This window comes from Equus przewalskii, chromosome 19 (assembly GCF_037783145.1).
Source record: "Equus przewalskii isolate Varuska chromosome 19, EquPr2, whole genome shotgun sequence".
Lineage (NCBI taxonomy): Eukaryota > Metazoa > Chordata > Mammalia > Perissodactyla > Equidae > Equus > Equus przewalskii.
Window position 1 is genome coordinate 30237749 of NC_091849.1, and position 12266 is coordinate 30250014.

The following is a 12266-nucleotide window of genomic DNA, read 5'->3' on the forward strand; positions in this document are numbered from 1 at the left end:
ACTGTAATCCTCACACTTGGAGATATTTTGTTGCAGTGTCTCCTAGCCTATTATGTATCCTCCTGCTGCTGCCCCAGGGCTGGAACTCTCTAAGTTGATAAGCACAGAGCTCAGTGGGCCCCAGCCCTGCTCTCTCCAGATGCCATCTCCAGAGGCAGTTCACTCTCAAACCCCCTGAGGGGACCATTTCTCACTTCTCCTCCCTCCTCAATCCCCCCCTCCCCTCCACTCCCCACTCTCAGGCAATGAGTTTATTTCTTTTTTCACTCAGAGAAAAGAAGACTAGGTAAGAACTGCACCATCATCTCCCACACCCCACATCTGTACCTGTATCCTCTGCCTTCACAGCAGTGATGATGGATGGTCCTGCTTCTGTCTAAGGACACCTCTCAGCTGGGGCACAGGATCAGTTCCCCGCCCTCCCCTGCATCATCAACTTCCTGCTCTCTACTGGTTCCTTCATTCCTGCATACAGACAGGCTGTAATAGCTCCTATTTTAAAAGAAAAGAAAGAAAGAAACTAAATAAATCAAAACAAAATCCTTTCATAAAAATTCTACCACTCAATCCCATGTCTCCTTCCAACTATTGCTCCATTTCTTTTCTTTTCTTTTTTTTTTTTCAAAGATTGGCCCTGAATTAACATCTGTTGCCAATGTTCCCTCTTTTTTTTTCCTTTTCCCCAAAGCCCTCCAGTACATAGTTGTATATTCTAGCTGTAGGTCCTTCTGGTTTTGCTATGTGGGACACCGCCTCAGCACGGCTTGATGAGCCATGCTACATCCATCCCAGCCAGTGAAACCCTTGGCCACCAAAGCAGAGTGCACGAACTTAACCACTCAGCCATGGGGTCGACCCCTATTGCTCCATTTCTATGACACTCCTTATATGACAATTCTTAAGTCCATTCTTTCACCTACCATGTTGTCTTTTTATTTTTAGCAAATATGCATTTGCATATAGTTTAAAAGGTCCAATACCTCTACAAGGCTTGTTAGGAAGACAGATGTTCCCCGCCCCCTCGGCCACATTTCCCGAGGCTCTTAGACAACTGGTTTTAGTTGTTTTAGCCGCTTCTCTAATTGCTACTTCTCTGCCTCTAAATAGAATACTTATAATACTCTTTCTTTTGTTTTTCAGTTTTATGCATCATCTTTAGTGAATTGGCTCTTCTTTCACACAACCCCATCCTCCCAACGTAATTACTTTACAATTTTGATGAGCTCAGTGTGCCACATCTGCTTTATTATGACCATGTAAACCTTAGTCACAACTGAGCTTTTAGTAGACTGTGATTACTTTTTTCCTTTCTTGAATCAACTTTTTATGTGCCCTGGAGTTAGTAAATACCTTGTTTCTTCATTTGTTTGGTTTAAATGATTCCACTACTCTCCCAGGATCTAAGTGTTCATGAACATATTTGAGCAAATCTGGTATGCTACCAGCTTCAACTCTTCACAGACACCTGTCCCACAGCCCTCAGTCCTGCCCCACATCAGGTCTTGGTTTCCTGCACACCTGAGGCAGGGCTGACATCTTCGATCTCCTTCACTTCATCCTGGGAACCTTTGACTCTCTCTTGTTCTGGCTCCCCTGTTGCCTAGATCCCATTTTTCCCCATTTTTGGTTTTGTCCATCCTTGTTCCCCACTTTGCCCAGTAATATCCTGAGGAAAGGAACATGGAAAATAAAACATTGAAACTCTAAACATCTAAAATGTCTTTAGGCTGCCTTAGCCCTTACCCACATCTTTGACTGGATATAGAACTCCGTGTTGGAATATTTTTTCCTCGGAATTTGGAAGGCATTGCTGCAATGTCTTCTAGCCTCCAGGCTTGTGTTTGTTGCCTCTTCAAGATTTCAAGGTCTCTTCTGTTCCACCATCTTTCTGAAACTTCACTGTGATTGTCATGGTGTGAGTCTGTTTTCGTCTACTGTAGTAAGAACTTAAGCCATTCAAAATGTAAATTTTTGTCTCTAAACTCCAAGAAATTTTCTTGAAATTTTTTATCATTTCCTAGCCTCCATTATTTCTGAAAGTGATTTTATTAACATGTTGGAATCCCTTGATTGATAGACTGATTTTCTCGTAGGTCTTTTCTTCAGCTTGCCATGACTTTTCCATCTGAACTATTTAGTGGGAGTATGACTTAGACCCGTGTGATTATCTTCTTAGGATAAATTCCTAAAAGAGAATTTTCTGTGTCAAAATATACGCACATTTAGGGGGCAGCCCAGTGGCATAGTGGTTAAGTTTGTGTGCTCCACTTCAGGGACCTGGGGTTTGCAGGCCCAGATCCCAGGCATGGACCTGGCACCACTCGTCAAGCCATGCTGTGGCGGCATCATACATAAAATAGGGGAAGATCGGCACAGATGTTAGCTCAGCAAAAATCTTCCTCACAAAAAATAAAAATTAAAAAAAATGTAAGCACATTTAAATTGTTGAGATATTTTTCAAAAGCTCCCTCTAAAGATTTTGTGTGTTTTCCAGTCTATTAATCTTTATGACATATATTTCCCTTCCCTCTGGTTGATACTCTCATGACTTACCTTCATCTTTGCCAAGCTGATAGACTTTGGTTTTAATTCCCATTTTTATTCCACATTCTCATTTTTGTTTACATTTATTACTAATATATTTATTTGACATTGTCATTTCTGCTTTTCCAAATTGTTTTATAATATTCTTTATTTTTTGATCGAGTTGTCGTTATTTTAAAATATTGAATTTAGAAAGAAGAGAAAGCAGCCCCAATATTGGGAACTGGTCTTAAACACTACAGCGAGGCCTCAGTGTGGTCAAAAGCGGGCCTGGTGCTCACCACTTGGCATGTTATTCTCCTGTTGGACATAAGTCATCTCAAAGAACATCAACACCAGACAAGGACACTCTCAATGTGAAAAAGTGAGAGAAAACAAGATCACTACATCACCTAAGCAAAACAAGGCACTGTGAAACTCACAAAATACCAAACATATCCCTCTGCTGGCTCATATGAGCTCCAATTACAGCTTTGTTCTTGCTCTAGTCAGCCACGTCTCAGATAAGATTTATTGAGATGCCCAATCATAGAATTGCCCCCACTTCCTGACAACACCCAGATCTAGAGTGAGCCCCTGCTTCTATAGACCCTCCCCAAATCACCCAACCAAAGCCCAAATCCCGTATATGTTCTTACACCTTCAGACTAAGATGGCCTGTGGTCCCTGTGGTGTGCATTCTCCCTCGCAGCAACAAGTAATAAACCCAACTTGTTTGCCCACAGGAGTGCTCCTGGTGGTCTCTGGTTGAAGAACATTGGCCATGTTTTTATCCTTTTGTCTGTCACAATTTTTTGTGTGTCTCTGAGTTTGATTACTGGCATGTGTATTTATCTTTGTGAGTGTGTGGTTGACATAGAGAAGTTTTATGTTTTCTTTATGGTTTTTCATCTTTGGGTCATGCTTAGAGAATTCTTCACTCCACAGCTATAAAACTTTCACGTATATTTTCATCTAGGAGAGGGGTACCAGGGTGAAGGGAAATAGAATTGCTTGAATTTCGGCTGAAAGTGTGGGAAGGAGCAATAGGTAGAGAATTCTAAGGTGGTGGCATTCTAAGGTTTATATCTTCTGCTCTATAATTTTACAAGTGGATCCACAGGGCCTACAAGGTAATTGATATATATTGTGTTCAATAAATGCTTCCTCTTAGGCTACACAGAAGACTATGTCCCTACTTATGTTGACCAGGTTAATGAAAACAACGCCAAAGCCCCAGTATAACATACATAAGGATTAGCTCCAGTGATGGGCATTTTTGAACACTTATGGCCTTAAGGTAACAAATCATGTTTGGGTTAATGTCTGTACACTCTAGTTGTTAAAATACATGTTAATTCAACTTCTTGGGCATGCTGTATTTTAAGGATATGTCTAAGACCCACATGGACAAAGCCATGACCCCCACATGAAGATAATTTTAATATACATCAAACTGTGAATCACACAGTATCGTTTTAGGGGAGGAGACTGAAAACTAAGAACACCCTAGATATGCGCTGTCCACTTTGGTAGCTACTCACCACAGATGGTTATTTAAGTTTAAAGCAAATAAAATTAAAAATTCAACTGCTCAGCACAGTAGCCACATTTCAAGTGCTCAATAGCCACATGTAGCTACTGGCTTCCACATTGGACAGTACAGACAAAGAACAATTCCTTCATCGCAGGACATTCTGTTGGACATACTGCTCTTCATACATTGTGGGTCTCAAGCCAGACGCATGAGACTCATGTAAAATGAAAGGGCCAATATTGTCTTTAGAGATACTTCAAATTTCTATCTGAGATGTGAATACATATTAAGCTGGTATGTAACAAAACCAAAAAAGGTTGTCAGTGGTCTGGTGCTTTCACACATAAACTCTGAGTTCCAAAGGGAAACACCTCTCCCTGCACCTGCCTTCCCCGACTGAGGACCCTCTCTGTCATCAAATTTCCAGCGAGTGAGTTCAGGGGAGACTAGGGGCAATGCTCCAAGCTAAGTTTGGGGAGGCAAGGAGTCCAAACTCAGTGAGAGGGATTCTGGGAAATCAGAGGAGGCAAAGGTGGAACCAGTTGGGAGACTCTCCCTGGTTCATTCAGAACAGCAGTTCTCAAAGTGTGGTCTGTGGAACCCTTGAAGTCCCTGAGACCCTTCCATGGGAGCCATGAGGTCAAAACTCTTTCATAGCATTACTTGACATAATTTGCCTTTTCACTATGTTGGCATTTGCACTGAGGTAAAACTGAGTAAGAATGGAGGTTGTGGTACCCACCTGCAATAGTAGTTATCCACTTACTTGCAGAAAAACAAAATGAAAACAAAAACCACTTACTTTAAAACGTCCTGGTTGAAGCACTAAAAATTACTGTCTTGACCTAATAATTATTCTTAAATCCATGTTTTAAAAATATCTTACCTGATGACGTGCAAAGTACACATAGGCCCTTCTGCTACATTTCCAAGTGCTATGTCCCAAGGAAAATAATTTGCGCGAGCTGAGCCAGGCTTTTTTATGGAATATCATTTCTACTTGAAAGAATGAACGACAGGAACTATGATTATCTAGACTTAGTTAATTGGCGTACACTTAGAAAATGAACAGGAGCTTCTTCCTTCAAGAAAAAAACCTGACAGGCAACAACTGGCAATACTTATTGCCTTGATAAAATGGAAGCTCTAAGAGAAAACTAGAGGAACTTTTGAAAAACTTCTGTCCCACCGTGTAAGCTTGACAGCTTCCCAGTACTGACAGACTTTCCTGTTGAGATCTGTGGTAATATTAATAAATGTGATATTTTGATAGGTTGTAGTAAAACGCATCAACAAGGGAAGATCTATATAACTTAGGAAACAATGTATTACTTTAAAAATTATACATTAGTACAAGAGGCATTCATCATGCAAAATAGGTCTGTGGATTTTAATGTAACAAAATAGGAAATATTCAATGATATTGTCTCAGGTTTCACCTTGCAAATAACCATTGAGAAACTACCACTTGTGTAATTTTATATTAGTATCACAGTTGAACATCCACAATTATCTGAAAAGGTTATTAAAAATACCACTACATATTTGTGTGGGGCTGTATTTTTTTCATATACTTCAACCAAAATAGCAGATTAACTGCAGAGCAAATATGAAAATCCAGTGGTCTTCTCATGAGACAGACGAGAAAGAGACTTGCAAAAATGTAAGATGTAAAAAGACCCACTCTTGTGCTGCCTTGTTTATTTTGGGGAATATTTTTCATAAAAACTATAGATTATGAATATTATTCTAAGTAAATCAATTAAAATATTTAAAAATTTTTTATTCCTAGTGTGGCAAATACTGAAAGATACAACCAACATAAACAAATTACCCTCGGGGCCCTCCCTAATTTGAAGACTGTATGGATATCCTGAAACCAAAATGCTTGACAATCGCTGATTCAAACCGCCCCTGGGCCAGGACTCAGGGAGACAGTGTGACAAAGAGCCAACGGCCTCTGCGGGGGGCGGAGCGAGGGGACCGCGCGGCGGTGGCACAGGCACCCAGGTGATGCGGGGTCGGTGAGCCGAGGAGTCGAAAGAAAGATTTCTTAGACTCTTAAGATCTGGCAGTAGCTCTCTTATTTAGAGAATAGAATAGCATGGGGACAGGACCCATGGGCAGTCAAAGCTTCTGCTGCCGCTGCTGCTGCTGCCCCCGCTGGCATGGGGACAGGACCCATGGGCAGGCAGAGCTGGTGCGTGGGGACAGGACCCACGGGCAGTCAGAGCTCCTGCTGCTGCCCCAAGTTGAGGGTTAGGGCTAATTTTATAAGGCATGGGTATGTGAGTCATTTCTTTACAAGACAAAGGAAAGAACATGAAAAAAAGTTAAAATGGTTATCAGTGCAGGTGGGGTCTGGTCGTTGGGTGATCCCATGACTTTTAGACAAGAATCAAATTGGATTAAGCAAAGGTCAGAAGCCACCACCCTAAATCAGTTACATGAGATTGCCAGACAGGAACCAACTTAAGTTCTTGCCTTCCCCATTAAGAGTTTCTAGAGATAAGGTCATATCTCTTCTTCTTCCTGGTACAGAGAGGGAGGCACCTTTTACAGACAGAGATTTACCTTACAAATGTAAATGTGTCCCAACAGCGGCAAGTTCCATTCCCCAGAGCCTCCTTCCCTGTCCCAGTTTATCGAAAGCAATCAGCCCAAAACAATCCTGATGCCAAAGAGACATATCCTGGGGTGGCCAATTTCAGGTCCCTACAAGGTCATCCCCCCTTCCTTCACAAATGCAAATGTCTCTCAAAAGGGCAAGCAAAATTCCAGTCCTCAGAGCCTGCTTCTCATCTGCAGTTTTAAAAGTAACCAGCCTAAAATCCTCATCACAGGGAAGGCGCGTCTCCGCGGACGCAGCCCAGACCCTCTACGTCGGCCTGACCGGTCCTGACTCCTCCCTTCTCCAGTCCCCTCATCTTTTCACCCCAAGTCCCCAACCTTCTCGGACCTGCCGCCCCTTTTCCGTCTCCCGAGCCCCTTCCCCCTCCCGGCCTCATCACCCTCGGGGACCCGCACAAGAAAGAGGGTTGGGCCGGGTCCGGGGTCTCAGCCCCTCCCCGCCCCCAGGCTTCCACTCCCTGAGATATTTCTACACCGCTGTGTCCCGGCCCGGCCGCGGGGAGCCCCGCTTCATCGCTGTCGGCTACGTGGACGACACGCAGTTCGTGCGGTTCGACAGCGACGCCGCGAGTCCGAGGATGGAGCCGCGGGCGCCGTGGGTGGAGCAGGAGGGGCGGGGGTATTGAGAACCGGAGACGCGGACCGTCAAGGGCACTGCACAGAGTTTACTAAAGAAACTGAATGCCGCATGTGTCGACTAGAACCAGAGCGAGGCCGGTGAGCGACGCGGGCCCGGGCCCAGGTCGCGACCTCCCATCCCCACGGACGGGCCGGAGTCTCCCCGAGTCTCCGGATCCGAGATTCACCCCGAGGCTGCGGGACCCGCCCGACCCCTGACCCGGGAAGAGCCGGCAGGGACTTTCCGCGGTTTCGTTTTCAGTTTAGGTTTAATCTCTGCGGGGGGGCGGGGGCGGGGCCGAGCAGGCGGGGCTGACCTCGGGGCGGGGTCAGGGTCTCACACCTACCAGGTTGTGTGTGGCTGCTACGTGGGGCCAGATCTGTGCCTCCTCCGCGGGTACTTTAAGTACGCTTACGACGGCGCCGATTACCTCGCCCTGAACGAGGACCTGCGCTCCTGGACCGCGGCGGACACGGCGGCTCAGATCTCCCGGCGCAAGTGGGAGGCGGCCGGTGCGGCGGAGTATGCACAGGAACTACCTGGAGGGCACGTGCGTGGAGTGGCTCCTCAGACACCTGGAGAACGGGAAGGAGACGCTGCAGCGCGCGGGTACGAGGGGACACGGGGCCTCCCGATCTCCTCTCGGGTTGGGGGCGTCCGACAAAGAGAGAAGCAAAATGGGATCACTGTCAGAATACTGTTCTCAGGAGGGGGAGGAATCCCCCCAGGTTTTCATATTTTGTGATAGTGACTTGCACAGAGGGCCTGCCGTTGTTCTCTAAAGGACACTTAGGGAATCCAATTTCTTCAGGGGTCGAAGGTGAGACCATGCCTGAAATTGCTCATCATTGGTCCCCTTTGACCCTGTCAGCGAGATCTTATGAACCGTGATTTCTCAGGGTTTTGTTCTCGGCCTGAGAACATCTTTGCAGGCCTGACTCCAGCTTTTCTGAGTCGTTAACCCTCCACCCAGGTCAGGACCAGAAGTCTGTGTTCTCCTCCTTTGAGACCTGGCGTCTTACCGTGGACTCTCACCCTGATTCTAGAACTTTCCAAAAAGAAGATTATTCCAGATCCCCAAGTCCAGGCTGGTGTCTGGCTTATGTGCTTCCTCCTTCCAAACTAATTGTCCTGTCCATTCTCAGGATGGTCACGTGAGTGCTGCTTTAGTGGCCCATGGAGGTAACTGAAAGTGTGAATGAATTTTATGATTCTTCCTCCTCAGACGCCCCAAAGACACATGTGACCCACCACCCCATATCTGTTTATGAGGTCACCCTGAGGTGCTGGGCCCTGGGCTTCTACCCTGCAGAGATCACCCTGTCCTGGCAGTGTGACAGGGAGGACCTGACCCAGGACATGGAGCTTGTGGAGACCAGGCCTGCAGGGGACGGGACCTTCCAGAAGTGGGCAGCTATGGTGGTGCCTTCTGGAGAGGAGCAGAGATACACGTGCCATGTGCAGCACGAGGGGCTGCCTGAGCCCGTCACCCAGAGATGGGGTAAGGAGGTAGCTGTGGGCTCAGAGCCTCTTCTCAGGGAAATCAGGAGCCCTTCTGGAGACCTTCAGCAGGGTCAGGACTCAAGCCTGAGGTCAGAGCCCCTTACGTTCCCTTCCATCTCCAGAGCTGCCTACTGAGTCCACCATCGCCACCATGGGCCTCATTGTCGGCCTGGTTCTCCTTGGAACTGTGGCCACTGGCGCTCTGGTGGCTGGAGCTGTGATGTGGAGGAAGAAGCGCTCAGGTAGGGAATGGAGTGGGGGTTTGAGCTTTCTTGTCCCATTTGGGGGTTTCAGAGCCCAGGTAGAAGTTTGCCCTGCCTCATTAATGGGAAGTCCCATCCACACACGTGTGCTCACCACTCTGGAGCTGATTGTTAACACTCTTATTAAAGCGCTTGTGAAAATGAAAGAGATTTTTTTTCACCTTGATAATTCTGGTGCTGAGGACCTGATTCCCAGCAGTTAAAGGTCAGAGGGGAAGGTCACGGCTGAGAACAGACCTCCAGGAGGGCAGTTGGTCCAGTCCCCACATATCTCCTTTCTTCGTCTTTCCCGATCCTGTCCTGGTCAGTCACGGTTCTGGAAACTTCTCTGTGGTCCAGGACTAAGGGGTTCTTCTAGCATCTCATGGCCCAGCCTTCTCTCTCTGTTTTCTTCCCACAGGTGAAAAAAGAGGGGATTACTTGCAGGCTGCAAGTAAGTTTGAATTGGGAGGTTGATCCTTGAAACACTCCGGATAGTGTAGACTGGAGCCTGTGGGGGAGCTCACTCACCCCGTAGTTCCTCCTTTAGTCTCATCTCCTTTGGGCTCTGGCCAGGTCTTGCTTTTGCTCTACCCCAGGCAGTGACAGTGCCCAGTGCTCTGATGTGTCTCTCATGGATCCTAAGGTGAGACTCCAGCTGGTGTGAAGTGGGAGTGGCATTGGAGAGAGGGGACACGACTGGGTTATGAGGATTCTTTGATTGGGACATTTTGAACATGCAGTGGGCTGTTGAGAATATCAACACTTAATGTGACTGACGTGAATTTATTCATGATTATTTTCTTTCATGGTGTGAGACAGCTACCTTGTGGGGACCACTGATGCAAGATTTGTTCACACTCCCACTTTGGGACTTCACATCCCCTGACTTCGCTCTCAGTAACTGGCATCTGAACCTGTCTGTGTTCCATTTAGCATAATGAGAGGAGGTGGGGAGACTCGCCCACCCCATCCCCCCCACGACCTCCTCCCCACAGTGACCTTCTTCTTTCCCTGATGACTTTCTTGTTCCAGCAGAGGTGGGGCTGGACCATCCCCATCCCTGTCTTAACTTCCTGTTGCACTGAGTAGTAATGATTTGCTTCCTTACTGAAAATAGGAATCTTGATATGAATTTGTTTTTTCTAATTCTTGTCATAAGGGATTTATGTTTAATTAAAGGAGAAGATTCCTAAAGATGGAGAGAGGAAATAAACGGACGCACGGAGAACATTCCAGAATTTGTTTGCTGTGCTGAATCTGTTGCAGGTGTGGACAGGAGAAGGCTGTGAGGAGCCCAGCATGGACAGGGCCTGTGCCCAGTCAGTGCTCAGTGCATCACAGGCTTTGATATGACAATATCAAATTTGATATTATCAATATTGAATATCAAATTGATATTGACAATATCAAATGTCATTCTTTGGCTGGGTCATCTTTGCTGCTCCTTTGTTCTGGTCTGTTCAGTAGAACCTTGTCCCACCAGGACCTGTGATCACAGGGATGAGGATATCACCTGGACATTGTCTTCAGGACCATGGTCAGTGAGAGCTCTGTCTGGTTGGGTCAGCCTAGGCTCTGGCCAGGGTCCAGCCCTCAGCCCCTACATTTTGTGTGTTTGTATTTTGTTTCTTTGGGGATTTTTTTTTTATTATGTCTAGTTTTTCATGTTTAGAGTTCTGATCTCATTTTTTTCTGGGTGTCCCCTGTGTCTGACAGCAGCAGGAGTCATTTTGCCTGTCATTGTCCCCACAAGGGCTAGGGTGGCCCCTGCACAAAGGAGACTCTGTGGTATCGAGAGATGAATTTTCGGACTCATCCAGCTCTTTCCCTCCTTCTAGGGCTGTTTCTCATTGTTCTTCCCATCTAGGGATCCGATAGGTTCTCATCTTAGATACATTCCTCTTGTATAACTGTCTTCTCTGAAGCCTGCCCCATCTCTCTACCCTTAGCTCTAGTCATCCTGGTGCTGGCCCCAATCCAAACTCATGGATTTAGGAAGTTGAGTCTACTTTAGATTCACAATTGGTTGGAAAATAGGACTCATAAACTTAGAATTGTCTTTTCTGAAGAGAGAAATATAATTGTGTGTGAGTGTGCAGGAGGGCGGCTGTGGGAGGGAGGGAGGGGAGAGCAGCACTTGTCAGAAAAGCATAGGTGGCATTGATGTCAGTGTGAGTGGACGTTGTGCTGTAGCTGCCACAAAACAGCGTGTGACCTGAGATAAGATAGATACCGTCTCTAGAATAGCGAGGTGCTCTACACTGATCATTCATTCAACTGATTTGCCAGATACATGACAAATTATTATTGCATCTAGGAAACCTCACTGAATTAAAAGTAGGCAAAAATTGCTGGCCTTGGAGAGCATGTGTTCCAGTGGTGAGGGGCTGCCTGTATGTTATAGGAATAGTAAATAAGGGAAGTGTTTATGTTAGAAGTTTTAAGTGCTTTGAGGAAGGTGATCCAGAGTATAAGTGTGTGGGGACAGGGAAGATGGCTGTTTTCCTAGGGTGGTCAGTGTGGGCCTCACTGGGAAGGTGACCTTGAGGAAAAACTTCAAGGACATAATTTGTCCATGAGGATGTCTGGAGGAAGTTCTTTGCAGGCAGGGGAACCTCCAATGCAAATGCGCTAGGGCAGGAGTGTGTCTCTGTGTTCTGGGAAGAGCGAGGAGGTGGGCGAGGCTGGAGCAGAGAGTAATTGAGATGAGGTCCGAATTACACCCAGGTCATGTAGACCTTGAGGATATTGAGAGGCTTTGACTTTTCTCTGAATAAGATATGGAGTTACAAGAGGGTTTTAAACAGAAGATCGATGTAGTGTGACTTCTTGAGAAGCATCAGTGTGGTGCTGTGCAGAATCAAGAGGTGAAGGGAGAGCAGCCACTAGAGAAAACTGTAGGAGACTAGTGCTGTGTCCCAGGCTAGAGATGCTAGCTGCTTTGTCTGGGGTGTAAGCAGGGAAAATAATAGGAAGTGTTTGGATTCTGGATACATTCTGAAGATGGGCTTTACAGCATCTCCTAATGGATTAAATCTGGGTTATGAGAAAGAGGATCAAGGAGGACACCCAAAATTTCAGACTGTGTAAGTAGAAATACAGAGTGTCCTCAGTGGAATTGGAGAGGACGATAGAAGAAACACATTTGTGGAAGTGGCATCATAGTCATCCGATTTAGGAAATGCTGAATTTGAGTTGTTTATTAGAA

General features: G+C 46.1%; 1 protein-coding gene and 1 long non-coding RNA gene across 3 annotated transcripts in view; one reads left to right on the forward strand and one right to left on the reverse strand.

The window, feature by feature from the left end:
* Positions 1 to 11869, reverse strand: part of LOC139077458 (uncharacterized) — a 94450-nt gene extending 82581 nt beyond the window's left edge. Inside the window, exons 1-4 of the long non-coding RNA XR_011530007.1 lie at positions 10461 to 11869; positions 7657 to 10400; positions 2785 to 2894; positions 328 to 492 (exon numbers count right to left, since the gene is read on the reverse strand). This is a non-coding gene — a long non-coding RNA (uncharacterized lncRNA). The remainder of the gene's footprint in view (positions 1 to 327; positions 493 to 2784; positions 2895 to 7656; positions 10401 to 10460) is intronic.
* On the forward strand, positions 7784 to 9279 carry LOC103545651 (HLA class I histocompatibility antigen, A alpha chain-like). Of its 2 annotated transcripts, none has more exons than XM_070585493.1 (3): positions 7784 to 7919; positions 8536 to 8811; positions 8936 to 9279. In XM_070585493.1, exons 1-3 carry the CDS (start codon positions 7835 to 7837, stop codon positions 9277 to 9279), a joined length of 705 nt encoding a protein of 234 aa, XP_070441594.1. In that variant the 5' UTR covers positions 7784 to 7834. The 2 variants fall into 2 exon arrangements, with proteins under 2 accessions (XP_070441594.1, XP_070441595.1); XM_070585494.1 differs by having other exon boundaries at positions 7792 to 7919; positions 8623 to 8811.
* Positions 11870 to 12266: the final 397 nt, after the last annotated feature.